The 15,812-nt window shown below is 40.1% G+C and overlaps 1 protein-coding gene across 1 annotated transcript; it reads left to right on the top strand.

The window, feature by feature from the left end:
• Window positions 1-492: 492 nt before the first annotated feature.
• taf4b (TAF4B RNA polymerase II, TATA box binding protein (TBP)-associated factor) lies at window positions 493-14,873 on the top strand. The gene is made up of 15 exons (XM_058379534.1): window positions 493-1,291; window positions 1,381-1,514; window positions 1,743-2,069; window positions 2,154-2,294; window positions 2,907-3,029; window positions 3,109-3,198; window positions 3,284-3,466; window positions 5,381-5,507; window positions 6,902-7,007; window positions 7,583-7,752; window positions 8,786-8,916; window positions 10,837-10,962; window positions 11,056-11,112; window positions 13,064-13,180; window positions 13,747-14,873. The coding sequence occupies exons 1-15, from the start codon at window positions 712-714 to the stop codon at window positions 13,879-13,881; spliced, it is 2,547 nt and encodes an 848-aa protein (XP_058235517.1). The 5' UTR covers window positions 493-711; the 3' UTR covers window positions 13,882-14,873.
• Window positions 14,874-15,812: the final 939 nt, after the last annotated feature.

Raw genomic sequence — 15,812 nt, 5'->3', positions numbered from 1 at the left:
CTGAGATGCTTTTCTGCTCACCACGGCTATAAGGAGTGGTCATTTGAGTTACTTTAGACCTCCTTCCAACTCAGACAAGTCTGATCATTCTCTGATCTCTCTCACAAACAAGGTGTTTCAAGATTGTTGTATTTTTGTCCCTATTCTGTGTACCATTCTGTGTTGGACTGTTAATCAGGAGTATCTGAAATATTCAAACTAGTCCATTTGGCATGTTAAAGTCACTCTGATGTCTGATTTGCACATTGCATTGAAGCCCTTGGTCTATATTCACATGATTTTGGGGCAGTCTGGCCACATTGCTGCCACGTGATTAGATAACTAAACATTAGCAGGTGCACAGTTGTTCCTATTAAAGTGGCCGGTGAGTGTATATCGCGACAAGGTATTTAGTGCAGATATAATCTTATAGTGCTATGGTCAGGATATTGTATGTATTCATTAGTTTATTGTTTTATTATTATGAAAGTGTAAAAAGGCGCGTGAAGAAGATTGTGAATAAAGCTAGCACTGGCGCTAAGTATTAGCTTATTAATGACCAGGCTGTGATTCAGAGCTCAGGTGACCGAAGAGGCGGGTTCGTTTAAATTCCTCACTGAAAGAAGCTAATGGTCAGGAAACTGTTCACACTGCAAGAAGCACGACGATTTATACCAAACGAGCGGGTGCTTCTGACATGGCACGACGCCGTTTGTGTCCTAAATTTCTGTCATGTCTGAAAGCGAAAGCGCAAACGCCGTTAGAAAACTCGATGCCTCGGCAGAGAAAGGAGACACTCCTCCACTAGCACCGTGCACTCAGGTATCAGATCAACACCATGCACCCGATGCTTCCAGCGCGTCTTACACTTCAACCAAAGAGTCAGCACTTACACAGGAAAGTAAAACTCAGACACCAGAGCCATCTGAAGCACACAAAAACCATTCTGCTGAAGCTGAAGGTCCACCCTCGAGCATGCTGAACAATCCTGCTACGCCTGTGACCTTCACTGCCTCCATGACTCCAGCACCAAATGCCATAGTGAGCTCTGTGCCTGTCAGATCTGCTACGCCGCTGGTGGTGGGGGCGAGAGTGGTGTCTGCAGCGATTACAGCAGCCGGGGCTAGTGGACAGACCTCGGCATCAAATCCTGGAGGACTGTCCAACCAGATCAGACCTCCAGCAGTGACCCAGGCTCCTCTCCAAGCAGCGGTCATGGCTCTACCGAGGACTTCACCGCAGAATGTAACAGTGTCGCGGAGCCTTCAGACCACGTCTCTCCAGCTTCCTGCAAACTTTCAGATTCCACAAGGTTTGTGTTGAGGCTTCAGATAGAGTTGTAATAAGGGCGTCTCTGATTTGTCCTTTGTAAGTGCTTCATCGTACCATTGTGTGGTCTAGGTATGGTTTTAATTCGCAGCGACAGTGGCCAGTTGATGTTGGTTTCCCAGCAGGCTTTGGCTCAAGCACAGGCCCAGGGCTTTGTGCCCAAAACATCCAGTGTCACTACAGCTGTAAGACCACAAGCCTCCCAGGTGTCTTTTTCTATATTTATTTATTATTTTGTTCCAACTCAGTATACCAAGAGGATACTTAACATAATTAGAATAGCAATAGTGGCATATTTTTATGTCAGTTTTACTGTCATCTCATTCATACATGTGTATGTAGAGGAACAAAAATGAAGCCCTGAACACAGGTAGCCTGAGTTGTACAAAACAGCATGTATTGTGTTACCACGTTGTGAAAATTCTTATTCACAGGCAACAGCTACATCGATCATCAGAGTTTCTCTTCCATCTACATCTACAACAGTAGCCACCTTAGTAAAACCTACCTCCTCGACAGGAAAGGCTGTTCTGAAGCCCAGCTCCACCATGACTACTACCATAATCAAACCTACAACTACAGGAAGCACAATTATTAAAGCCTCCTCAGTGTTAGGGACTGGCATTAAGCCAAACTCCATCACAGGACCCACGGTCATTAAAGCAGCCACTGCTCAGAAACCTCCGACAAGCAACACAACAGGAACCATAAGCCAAAGGACAGTCACAGGCACCAATGTTTCCTCTACATCTGTAGTAAAGGTAGGTCTGTGTTTTTTAGTATGCAGGCACTTATATGGCAGGTATTTAAATACAAAATAATCTGGGGTTTTTGTATTTATTCAGTCTATAGGCAAGGCATCACTTTCTTCATCAGTTACTCAGAGCATCCGCCCAGTTACCATTGGCCCTCGAATTATCTCCCCAAATATTCCCATCAAAGCCACCAGGAGTAGCAAAGTCTCCACTCCGGTCACTGTCACAGCCGTGAGTCATTTTTCCATCATCCTTCTTGATGTTTTTGTGTGTATGTTGCCTTCACAAAGTTAAACATAAAGCAAAATAATCAAAACTTGCTTTTACACCAGACATGTCCTCTAATCTAAACCCTGACCTAATCTGTCACCTGACTGAGTACCTGTGTCTCTGCATCTGGAGGTTGGGTTGGTGACGTAGTTTCCTGTAATTGTATTATTTACAGTAAACTTACTGAAATAATGATGGGGTGTCAATTCATCTGAGCAGTCAGTGATCAGTGTGTTTCTATTTTAATATTCTTGATAGCCTGGCATGAAAAGTAATCCAATGCAGTACAAATTATTGAACATACCTTTATTAATTGACTAGAAATAAAAACAATAAAATTTCAAAAAGACATTTAACATGTAACTGCATATAATATATTCAATACATTAATTCCTGCTTGAAATCCCAGTATTCAAGAAAGAATATTCTTTCAAGTAAGTGTTTGTAATCTTGATTAATTGCATTATTGACCCTATATGTGGTAAACAATTAAGAAATTATACCGTGATGTATCTTAATTTGTTCAAGTGTGTCTTTCCTTCGGGAACTTTATGTGGTTTGTTTTGCTGACAGGAGACACTGGAGAATGTAAAGAAATGTAAAAACTTTCTGATCACTCTAATGAAGCTGGCATCGAGCGGGACCCGTTCACCTGACATGGCTCAGAATGTCCGCAATCTAGTCAAAGACCTGCTGGTGTGACATCACATCCTTTTCATTTTGTAGTTCTACTTCTTCTACACCAGGTTTAAGGGGTTTTTTTTTTTCTCATCAGGACGGACGTCTCGAAGCTGAGGAGTTCACTGAAAAACTTTACATGGAGCTGAAATCATCCCCGCAACCGTACCTAGTGCCCTTTCTTAAAGTAAGATCTGGCCTTTTGTGAGTTTGATATCAAAGGAATGGTGATGAATAAAGAATTTAGTCTGAGGGTTTCTTGTCTTTTTCAGAGAAGCCTTCCTGCTGTGCGTCAGCTCACCCCAAACTCTCAGCTCTTCATCCAGCAGAGTGAGCAGCCCAAAGCCTCCTCTTCATCCACAATCACCAGCAGTGCCCAGAAACCCAGCCTTTCATCCTCCACCACAATCTCTCAGCCTCTTCGAGGCAGCGTATCAGCTAGACCCCCTCAAATGGTAAGCTCACATGGCACAGAATGTTCAGATATAAAACATACAATTTCCTAAGTAAGATTTGCTAATAATTTAACAGTTAAGATTTTCTAAAAGTTTTTCAGCTTTCATGCACAACAGTCTTTAGAGTTTACTCAGAGTGGTTCAGTAAAGAAAAGCATCCAGTGAGGAGCAGTTCTGCAGATGGAAACATCTTGTTGATGAGAGAGGTCAACTGACAACTGCCAGACTGGTCTTAGCTGACAGAAAGACTTCAGTAACTTAGATAATCACTCTCTACAACTGTGGTGTGCAGAAAAGCATCAAACCTTGAGGTAGATGAGCTACAGCAGCAGAAGACCACATCAGGTTCCACTTCTCTCAGCCAAGAACTGAAAGCTGAGACTGCAGTGAGCACAGACTCACCAAAACTGGACAATTGAAGTGTCTCACAGATGGTAGGGTCAGAATTTGGCACCAACAGCCAGACCTGTAATGGTGTGGTTTTTATTGCCACACTCTGGGCCGCTAATACCAATTGCTGCTTGAATGCCATTGTCCATTTCAGTATTGTTGCAATCCATGACTAGAATTTACTTTCAAATGGCCGCATGATAACACACCGTGTCACAAAGCAAAAAAAAAACAGATCTTGTGAACATAGAGTTCAGTGTTCTTCAGTGGTCTTCCCAGTCACTGTATCTGAATTCAGTAGGACACCTTTGGGATGTGGAAGAACAGAGGAAACAGTTTTCAAGCACAGCATGAAAGCACATCTAAAAAAATCCTCTCACCATGGACCAGAATCTCAACATCTTGTGAAATCCTTGCCAAGAAGAACTGAAGTTGATTTGAGCTGAACTGGGTAAATAAATGACCCACAGGTTGTAACTAAAATTGCAAAGTAAAGACAATAAGCTCAGGTGCATATAATAACATTAACACTGAAACACTGAAAGTTCATGCAAACATACACAAAGCCCTGCCTCATGGACTCTACAATTACAACTCTACAAAACAGCAGAGTTTGTCCAAATTACTTAAATAGTTAGCTGAGGGTTTGCAAGCACACTTTGTTTTCCTAGCTAGTATGTACTGTTATCGACTTACAATTTATCTCATTTTATACAACTGAGCAATTGAGGGTTATGAGCCTAGCAGTGGCAACTTAGTGGACCGGGGATCTTTCCGATCAGTTGTCCAGCACCTTAACCACTAAGCTACCACATCCCCTTTGTACAAGGCCTTGTGTATAACACTTAAATCATTTGCTATCTATTGAGCAAATTACAAATCAGCCAGTTAAATCTCTTCAAAGTATATTAAATGAAGGAACTTTATACTATTATTTATACTAAGTCTAGTTATTTTTATTTGAAACCTCGTGTGAAGACGTGACCAAAAACTATATACTAATGTTTTTTTCTTCTGTCCAAGTTTTTAATTCAGTTTGAAATAGTGAAAGTGAGCCCCTTTGCTGAATTGTGACTCATTTTTCTGACATTTTGTCCAATTTATCTTCATTCTCTGGTTTAGTTCCTGCCACCCACACTTCAATATAATTCACTTAAAGCCACCAATACCCCCCCTCCGCTCCTGTTATCGCATGCTTGATGCAGTAATTTTCAAATGTCATTTGTCATCTTTTAATCTAATTGTGGGGATTTTATTGTTTATTGCATTTTGTTTATATTGAAGAATATCTCCAGAAATATTGCCCCTCATTTTTCTTACACCAAAGGTACACACACGTGTGCACACACACACACACACACACACACACACAGTTTCACACAGAGTGTTTGAAAGCTGACATTTACATAGAGCATTCCCTCTTGGTTTCTTGCATTGCCAGTGAGATATGGGTAGTTCTAATTCTGCCTGAATGTAATAGCTATGCTACATTTGAGGAGAGGTTTTGTATTTGTATTTGATCAGGTGATCCAGCAAAGCAAAGGAGTGATTGTGGAGCAACGTCTGACCTCCTCATCCCATGTTGTGTTACCAGTGCAGAACCACACACAGCCCAAGCAGCCGGTCATTCAGACCAACACACAGGCAGCAGGTGGTCTTCTTCCTTATTCTCTTTTTCCTCCTTATCCTCTCTTCGACCTTATTCTCTTCTCCCTCCTCCTTATTCTCCTCTTACTCCTTCTTCTCCTCCTCCTTATTCTCTCCCCCCCTTATACTCTCTTCCTCCTTATTCTATTCTTCCTCCTTCTCCCTCCTCCTCCTTATTCTCTTATTTTACACCTCCTACTTATTTTTCTGCTCCTTATTCTCCTCTTTCTCATTATCCCACTGCCTTATTCTCCTCTTCCTCCTTATTCTTCTCTTCCTCCTTTTTTCCTCCTCCTTATTCTATTCTTCCTCCTTTTCTTCCTCCTTATTCTCCTCTTCCTCCTTTTTTCCTCCTCCTTACCCCCGCATCCTCTCTTCCTCCTTATTTTCCTCTTCCTCCTTTTCTCCTCCTCTTTATTCTCTTATTGCCCCTTATCCGCTCTTCCTCCTTATTCTATTCTTCCTCCTTCTCCCTCCTCCTCCTCCTCCTTATTGTCTTATTTTATACCTCCTACTTATTTTTCTGCTCCTTATTCTCCTCTTTCTCATTATCCCACCTCATTATTCTCCTCTTCCTCCTTATCCTCCATTGTCTTCCACCTTATTCACCTTTTCCTCATTTTGTCCTCTTCCTCCATATCCTTTTTCTCTAATTCTTATTCCCCCCAAAAGAAATGTGCCGTTCTCTCCCTTCCAAAAAAAATACAATAAAAACTGGACAAAGTCTGGAATTTTAATCCATCTGGAAATGTTCATAAATTAAATGTTTTAAGTGTGGACATTTTGTTGGCTAGGTAGTAGTTGTAGAATTGCATTATCTATTCTAAATGCATTCTCCATTAGCTTATTCTTTGTACTAACCCAGCCTCCATTAAGCACATCATATTTCATATAATTTCTTTTCAAAACACATTTAATGATGTAAAACCAGAGAAAAAGTTTTCCAAGGAAGTTCTGGATTTTTTCACAAGGAAAGAGGAAGGGACTTTGCAGTGGTTCTTAAAGTGAGTCTATCAAGGTTTATTGTTACTATACTCAGTAAGTCCTCTCTCACATGAATACACTTTAGTGAAATGATTAAACTACAAGTGGAGGTGAGTGAAGCTGCTGAAAAGTGACACATTGAGCAAGTTTCTGTAATTCAGATCATAAAACCCGAAAAGACTAAATGTTTTTCATTAAGCAAGCCTTGATCAGATCAGGTAAATCCATGGTAATGTCATTGTCACCACATCTGGAATTGTTGGGTAAAGAATAACATTCACTCTGAAGCACCAGAATAAAATTCTACTAGTTATAAAGTACAGTACTATAGTCGATTTCTGTAATGCCTATTTGCTGTATTAATTATTTTGACCTTTCTAGTGCAATGTGTTTTTTTTTTTTTTTTTTTTAAAGGAGATTTTAGGAAGCAGTATTCTCTCCAGGCATGTAAAATCCCCTCTGGACCTACTCAGGCAGCACAAACACACAATTTCAAGGACAGCACCTCAGGCTTATTCCGGTAATGACTACTATTCCCTGCTCCACTGTGGATTTTGTGTTTTGGTTTTGAAAAGTATAAAAATCTGTGGTTGTTTATAAAGGCAGTGCATTTAGGCTTGGTTATTTTACATGAATACAATTACTGACCATAGTTTATATGGTACTGCACATCATTTTTCAAACATAAGTTGCCTCTTAGCCATTCAACAGTGGAAAGGGACCACCATAGGACCATTATTTGGGTGACAGTCACAAAATTTCAGCCAGTAGTGATCAGTAGTGTTCAGTATATGAGCACTATAGATAGATGTAGTGTAAGGTGAACCAACAAGGTTGTTATCCCTAAATAATGTCATGCCTCTGCCCTGTCAGTGTCACTGCTGTGCTGAGAATGATCCATAGCCCAAATAACACATGGTCCAGCGATAGTCCTATGGTGCTCCCTTTCCACTGCCAGACAGAGAGCAGAGGGGACTAACAGGCTAAAGTCAGTAAATTTATACTCATAATGCAAATCTATAAAACCTATTCCAGATACCAAACATATACAGTGTATCTCATTGTGCATATATGTCCATGTGCTTTTTTGATTAGTGATGACGATGACATAAATGACGTGGCCTCCATGGCGGGTGTAAATGTGAATGAGGAGAACGCTCGCATTTTGGCGTCCAGTTCAGAGCTGGTGGGAACAGTGGTGCGCTCATGCAGGGACGAGCCGTTCCTGCAGACCACAGCACTGCAACAGAGAGTGCTCCTCATTGGTAACTGTGTCTTCCCATCTACTCAGTGAGGAAAAAATAGCCTTGGGTAGTGTTGTAACACATATATTTTGGCTCATACTGTATCTTTAGTATCCGTAAGGTATCTTTTGTCTTTCACCTCTCTCTCTCTCTCACCCCTCTCTCTCCCTCCATCATTTGCATATCTCACGCTTGTAGTCTCCTGACTTTTTGTCACATGTTGAGCCCCGGTAGTGAGAGACAGAAGGCAGAGACACTCTCTTTGATCAGCAAGATCTCTGACAAGGCTGTTCCCCTTAATCAGTATGCAAATGACTGTGGAGTGGCACAAAATTGCCAGATTGGCAAGAATCCCCTCCACCGTGCTGATCAAAATAACAAGGGAGAGAAAGTGAGAGAGCGAAGGGAGGTAGGGGAAGGTGGAGTTACCCTGAAGCAGGAGGAGATGGAACATGGGGATGTGGAAATAAAAGAGACAGGCTTGGCCTTGCAGGAGATCTGTCTATGTCAGCAGAAAAGGCAAAATGAGAGTGTTTGCAGATGTCTTTCCACCAAGCATAACAAAATGCCAAAGCAACAATTAATACCCGACTGCTAGAGATATTTTGGCAGCTTTCCTGACGAGGCTTGCTGAAATGAAGTTCTAAGGTTAAACCTCTCTAGTGAGTTTGATGATATATTTTATAGTAATATATCCTTTAGCATAAATACTGTTTAAAACACTGGGTTAGCTGAAGCTAGTTGTTTTAGACAAATAAATCCTGTCCCTTCATTCCTTCCTCTAAATCAACATCCCCAAGACACTGAAAGAACATTTCATGCTGCTTTAAATCTTAATTAGACATACATTTCAATACAGTTAAACCTAGCCTAATTGCTTGTGTATTTGGGTAAATAAATTGTGCAGAGTATTCTCTGGCACTGTGTGAGGTGGTTGTTCTTACAACTGCCTTTCAGAAAGCCACAGAAATCGGCAGTAATAAAACTGAAATCACACCCAAAAGTCAAAAGTGACACATGGTGCTAGTATGCCTGTACGTGTGTCTGCACATAGGTAATTCTCTAGGTGTTGCAGAGGTGAATCCAGATGTGCTTGGGTTGCTTTCTCATGCCACGCAGGAAAGACTTCGCGATCTGCTGGAAAAACTCACTGTTATAGCACAACATCATAATATCTCTTACAGGGTATGTATCATCACACACACACACACACACACAAACAGATGAACCAAAACACTACACATAGATCATACTGGCAACCCGAATACCTTTATTAGTAACTAGTATAAAGCCTGGTATCGAAAATGGCCTTAATTTTGTTTACACAATATGTCTAAAATTTGAAGGTGCAAACTATTTATATTGCCCCAGTCTCTTGCTGACCCATATAGTTTTCTTTTCCTAAGGCTGTCCTCTGTTTAGTTCCACACATCCTGCTCTGAACCCTCACCAGTTTCCCAGTCCCTGTTGATGAAAAGCATCCCCACACTGTGATGCTACCAACACCATGCATCACTCGGGGAAGTGAAGGGTTTCTACCAAATGTAGTGTTTATGCTTTCATCAGAGATCTAATAGGTCCTTTTCCACATGTTTACTGAGTCTCCAATATGCTGTATGTGATTTCCTGGTTTTTCACATAATGGAATATCTGGGCTGCAGTTGAACAACTTTTCACATCTGAGCTGTGGAGCTCTACAACTGCTTTAGACTTCCTCTTGGTTATTCTCTGCTTAGAGGAGTAAGGAGGACAGTCAGTTATGCCATGTTCTTTCCATTTTTAGCGACGAATTTAATGATGCTCAGTTGGAATCTATGGGATTTTTAAAAAATATATATATCCTGATTTTAAACTTCCCAGACCTTTGTTTCTGGATTTGTATTGAGATCACATGACTCCTGGTGGTCCAGTGGCAGAATCCTGTGCTCTCACTCCTGTGGCCCAGGTTTCCCAGATTCCCAGGCAAGGAGCTAACTCAGCCACTGAAGCTAACTCTCTGCTGGTCCCAAGCCTGGATAAAATGGGAGGGTGGCATCAGGAAGGGCATCCGGTGTAAAAAAAAAAAATTAAAAATAAAATAAATAATAACCTGTGCCCCAAATGATCTGCTCTGGCACCATTTGTATTGAGATCACATGATGCTTTACAATTACACATATGTTCACTCCATTCAACTCTATTCTGTTTGACTTGTGATGGCAACTTTTTAATTTTTTTTTTTTTTCATTTATAAATAATTTCACAATCTATATTGTTGCCCTCCCCCACTATGGACTATTTTGTGCAGATTTCTAACAAAATCTCAATTAAATATATTTCAAGATCAAGGGGTGAATACTTGTGTAAAGCTCTGGAGAAGTAAATCAAAACAAACACAAGAAGAGTGTCCCTGTAGGTTTGAGTTGAAAACTGAATGAATAGTTACTGAATGCTGTACAACACACAATATTTCAACGATGTCGCAGTATTATTTCTGCCCACATTCGATCTATATTGTGTCCACACCCATCCATCCATCCATCCATCCATCTCACTGTACCTTTTACTATTTTGCTTATTTCATTCTATTGCTGTTTATTTTCATTTTTATATATTGTATAATGTCTGTTTTGTATTATATTCTTTTTATAATACTTTTTATTTTAGATTCTTCATCTATTCTTATTTTATATTCTAGCTTTACATTTTTATTTAAATTGCATTTCTTTTATATTCTAGTTTTACATTTTTTCTTATATTTTATATTCTAGTTTTACATTTTTATTTCAGTTGTTTCTTGTATTTTATATTCTAGTTTTACATTTTTATTTAAATTGTATTTCTTGTTTTATATTCTAGTTTTACATTTTTATTTAAATTGCATTTCTTATCTTTTATATTCTAGTTTTACATTTTTATTTAAATTGTATTTCTTGTTTTATATTCTAGTTTTACATTTTTATTTAAATTGTATTTCTTGTTTTATATTCTAGTTTTACATTTTTATTTCCATCATAAGACAGTCGTAAAAAACATTTCACTACACTGTGTATGATTGTGTATGTGATAAATAAAATTAGAATTAGAATTTGCCATTAAAGCTTACATGAATGTTTCTGGAGTTAGGATGATTGGCGGAACATTCAGACCAGTGACACTCGCTCCCAGCTAAAGTTCCTGGAGCAGCTGGAAAAAGTGGAGAAACAAAGAAGAGAAGAGGAGGAGAGGGAAACCCTGTTGCGCATCGCTAAGGTGAATGTCTGTGAGTATACCGTATATACATGGATGATCACTGAAAGTGAGCAGGACAGCCATTTTGTGTCTCTTGTTTTATTTTCCCTTCAGAGTCGCTCGAGCAGTGAGGACCCTGAGCAGCTTCGGCTCCGACAAAGAGCCAAAGAGGTTGGTTAGTTGATGTGTGTGTGTCCCACATGTTCCACTTATGATGTGTTTGAGCTGTCAGAGTTCCCTGGAACACATACCCCAGAAACAGTAGTCTAGACTAGACTAGGGTTTTATTTGATTTTTTTCTTTTTCGAACTGGAAGCTAATTTTAATTTGAGTTTAATTGGAGCGGAAACTGAAGCCTGAGGCTGTACATGGAGCAAATGGAAGACTGCTTCACTCATTCATTTGTGTGTGTGTGTGTGTGTGTGTGGATATTAAGAAATTGTTAAGACAGCCTGGAATAAACTTTTTACCTTGCTAGTCTATGTTCCCATTAACATTTGTGTACAATTCATCTATATTAATTATTTTGAAAAATATTTCCTTTTATGTAAACGTTTTAAAATTCAGTTTGATAAAAGTAAACAATACCCAGTGTTATAGTAACAAGCAGACATTTTGGACATTAAAATATCTATTAAATAAATTAAAAATAATTAATAAATAATTAAAAACAAGTGAAAAACGTGACACAATGGCTATGTCATTTCTGCACTTAGCAAATGCATATAACCATAAACTATTAAAAAATTAAATTAATGTTTAAATTGCTACAATTGCTGGCCTCTTATATCTGCTAGAAGAGGACATAAAAAATTGAGAAACTTTGGCAGATAGAGTGTGGCGGTAGAGAAGTGATTCCAGCCAGAGACGTTAATCAGATTCAGGACATCTGTGTGACTGATCAGTCTGTCTGCACTATTTTTAGCTCCATGACTATGTGCTTGCACTCGGATACAAAAAATAACCAAATTCAGCATGAGTACCTACATACAGCGCAGCAGAGGATTATGGATATTTTGCTAAGACTGGAATTAGCATAATTGGCCCTGATCTCTGGATGGAAGGATGGCATTATTATACACTACAGGGCCAAATATATGTGGACACCTGCCCAGGGAACATCCCATGCCAAAACCATGGGCATTAATATTGAGCTGTTTCCCCCTCTGCAGCTATAACAGCCTCCACTCTTCTTCACTGGATTACTGAAAAGAAGGTCGCAAGTTCGAATCCCAGCACTGCCAAGCTGACACTGGTGGTCCATGGAGTTATACAAGTGCACAGTATAAATGTACATGGCTCTGGAGAAGGGTATCTGCCAAATACTGTCGATCTCGGTGGAACCCTTGTGCATTCCTTTGTGGTGCGCTGCCTGAGAAAGCTGCAGAATGAGTTGCATTTGGACAGAGCACATGCAAAAGCCCAGTTTCGTGCAAAGTGCCTCTTGCACATGGAGGTTTGGTGCAAATGCTGAAGATGGTAATTGTATGTTGTGAGTTCGAATCTCATGTCTACCAAGCTGTCACTGCTGGGCCCTTGAGCAAGGCCTATAGCTCATAATTGCGCAGTTGTATGAAATGAGATAAATTGCAAGTCGCTCTGGATAAGGGCATCTGCCAAATGCTAGCACTGGAAATGGAATTTGTCCATTCAGCCACAAGAGCCCATGAGACACTGATGTCCAGGCACATACTTTGTGTTCCAATTCATCCCAAAGATTAGCTCGTGATCAGAGATCATAAACTTGAAATTGAAAATGTGATAGATGAAAGGAGAGAAAAAAAAAAGCACAGATTATACTTCTGTTTCATGAAAAGTTCAGATGTTGCTCTGTAATTTCTAGTGGTTCAGGTTCTGGACTCCTGATCAGAAGGTAGAGAGGGTGTACTATCAAGCTGCCTCTCTTGGGTTCATAAGCAACCCTAACTTGATCCTAACTGCTTTGGATTGGACAAATGTGTAATCATAAAAGAGACAATAAGAGATGAGAGTGGAAAAAGGCAAAGTGTACTATTCTGCACATCTGTGAAGCATAGTAGATGTAACATGAACTAGCTGCCAATAGACCTGGCTCATATCAACACATGGCTTTTGTTTTATCAAGTTTACCCCTCTCACACAGATGCAGCAGCTGGAGCTAGCTCAAATGGAGCACAGAGATGCTAACCTGGCAGCACTTGCGGCTCTGGGGCCTCGAAAGAGGAAACCTTTGGAGGCTTCCGGTTCTGGGACTAACCAGGTAAAGACCTCCACACATGCACCTCATGTGTAAATGATAGCCAGCTTTGGTATGTTTGTATTCTGCCTGATTTTGCTTGGCTTGGGAAGGATTTGCAGTCTTGTAAACACTCTTGTGCAATCCTACACATGTGCTGGCCTGCAGTCGAGCTGATATTCATTTTCATTTGGTCCGTGTTTCTGTGTTATGTTTCATGTGGTTTGGAGTGTCTTTCTAGAAGATTGTAAAATCCACAAAGATCCACTTCAGCAGATAATAAAGTAAAATAAATTTTTGCATTGCAAAACATCTTTATCTGGGCAGGGTTTCAGTTACTAGCATGGTATAGGAGAATCTAATGTACTGTGTGAATGGAAATGAGATGAGATTGGTGAGGGGGGAAAAAAAGTAAAGGATGCCATACCTCCTTTCAAGCACATGTACTGCAGCACACAACACACCTTCAAATTAAAACGTGTGGTTATTGGTGAAAGAAGCATTTTTACCTAAAAGATTATAATCATAGTGCATTTCTGTGGTTGAGTTTGAAGTCCAGCGGGAAGTTCACGGTCTCTGTTTCTCCACAGGTTCTGAGTTTCCATGCTCAGAGAACTGCTCAAAGGCTTCCAACACGGGTCACTTTCAAAGATCTGATCTTCTGCATGGAACAGGACCGTGCACTTAGACAATCTCTTACACTCTATAATGCTTTCCTACGTTAGCACTCCTTCAGTTTCTTTTCAAAGTTACTTTCAATTACATGGCTTAGTTAAAGGAATAATTATTTCATCTTTGATTTGAAATAGGGTCTACCTAATGTCTAGATTAAACATTGTTTCCTTTCCTTGGTTAGTTGTTGATTGAAATTTTTTGCACTTATTTGTGATATTAAAACACTTCAGCATTGCGCTTGTATCGTGTTTGTGTTGAGAATGACTGACCTCTTTTGAGGAAAATGAGTTCTTTTATTAGTTTCCCAAAATAATATTGTGGCTTCCTGATTATCCAACTGTACTAATGTTTTAATTAAATCTTTTAATGACATTTATTATTATAATGCAATTGAGTAAACGAACGAGATGTTGGCACTGGATTTTTGGAACAAGCTCGAGGGCATCGCCTACAGCACCAAGCCTGCGCAGAACAGGATACTGCCTCAGGAGCCAATCAGTGTAGGGCACTGCTGCAGGCATAGGGACTGACCAATCAGTGTAGGATACAGCCTCAGGGGTTAGGGACAACCAATCAGAAGTGGATGTCACTTCAAGCCCTAGAGCTGGCCAACAGGAACTACACATAGCCAGGGGGCCAAGAGGAGAGCAACCAGGTCAACATCACTGGAGGAAAAACACCGGAGAGGAAAAACCTCATCACCTCAATGCTCACAGCCATACAACGTTGTCTAAAAACTCAGCCAACAATATTCAATGTCGGTGAAATTTGTGTGGAATTGTGTTCATGGAAAAGTCCAGGCACTCCAGGATAGTATGAAAACGCTGATTATAAATAGAATAATGGAAACAAAACCAGCTTATATTATTAGAAGGACAGTAAAAGAGTTTAATAGAAGCGATGTGTCTGACCTTGGCTGCAAGAGATTAAAGCTTTTCTGAGACCCAGCAGTCTGCCTATTCTATTACCTCTTAATAAGCAGAACTGTCACACTGGGAGCTATGTACTGGAGCCTGGAGCTCTTCCAGTCCCATCTACAGTGTGTGTGTATGTGTCAGTGCCTTCACACACAGCTGAGCCCCTGCCCTACAGTACCCACCAGCACACATTCCCAACCTCTAATGACCACTCATTTTAATTACTCAGCCTTCATACTGGACATCTTCATCGCTTAATTGTCCTGGCTGTGCTTAACCTGCCATGCCTTTTCTTTTCACAGTCTATTCCTTGAAAGTCCACTATAACAACTCCAAATGTGATCCTGCTATAAAATATGAGATGTTTAACAAGACTGTGCCAATAGCGTCCGTAGAGCTGTAGTCCAACAATTTGTATGATGGAGAAAGTAAACAGCAAGAACCATTGGCCATCAGCTTCAGAAATCTATTCAAGATTCCTTTCACATGTTCAGCATTTTTCCTGTGTGCTGATGTGACTTGCTTGGTCAGGAGGTGAAGAGCAATTGCAGTTTAGTATAGAATTACATTTCAAACAACTGATAATGACAGGTGGAGAAAAAAAAAAGACCATAACCAGCATCCGGAACCATTCATCTTCACACAATCAAGCGGATTTGCATCACATCATTACATTTAAAAAACCTCCTGCTATTTTTGTTAGAAATGAACATGAGAATAAAAGTCTCTGTGAGTCTCTGACTTTTAAAAGTCTCTGTGCAGCAGAGACTCCCGAGTATTTTAACTGCATGAACACCCAGTGAGCAAGTGTGTGAAAATTGTTTTGCCACTTTTAAGATGTTTAATTATTGATTGCATCTTCATACCAGCTTTAGAGTTCCTTGTCATCGGTGTCTCGGTTTGCGCCACAAGATCAAAGCCAAAGAGGAAAGAGGATGCTCTGGGTTTCCAGCCGACTCGTGAGACATTATAAATGTGGGATGACAAAAGCAGATTCTCTCCTATTAATAATAAAATCTGTGTTCATGAATACTAAAACAGTGTGATATACATGTTCCGTACAC

The sequence above is a fragment of the Hemibagrus wyckioides genome, linkage group LG25 (assembly GCF_019097595.1).
Source record: "Hemibagrus wyckioides isolate EC202008001 linkage group LG25, SWU_Hwy_1.0, whole genome shotgun sequence".
NCBI lineage: Eukaryota > Metazoa > Chordata > Actinopteri > Siluriformes > Bagridae > Hemibagrus > Hemibagrus wyckioides.
This window is presented reverse-complemented; position numbering and strand designations above follow the sequence as displayed.

Bases quoted from the DNA above. Each gene is read 5' to 3' on its own strand.
- taf4b (XM_058379534.1), top strand. From the start codon at position 712: ATGTCTGAAAGCGAAAGCGCAAACGCCGTTAGAAAACTCGATGCCTCG. The intron at 1,515-1,742 runs GTGTCTTTTTCT...TCTTATTCACAG, and splicing joins TAAGACCACAAGCCTCCCAG to GCAACAGCTACATCGATCAT. The intron at 2,070-2,153 runs GTAGGTCTGTGT...GTATTTATTCAG, and splicing joins CCTCTACATCTGTAGTAAAG to TCTATAGGCAAGGCATCACT.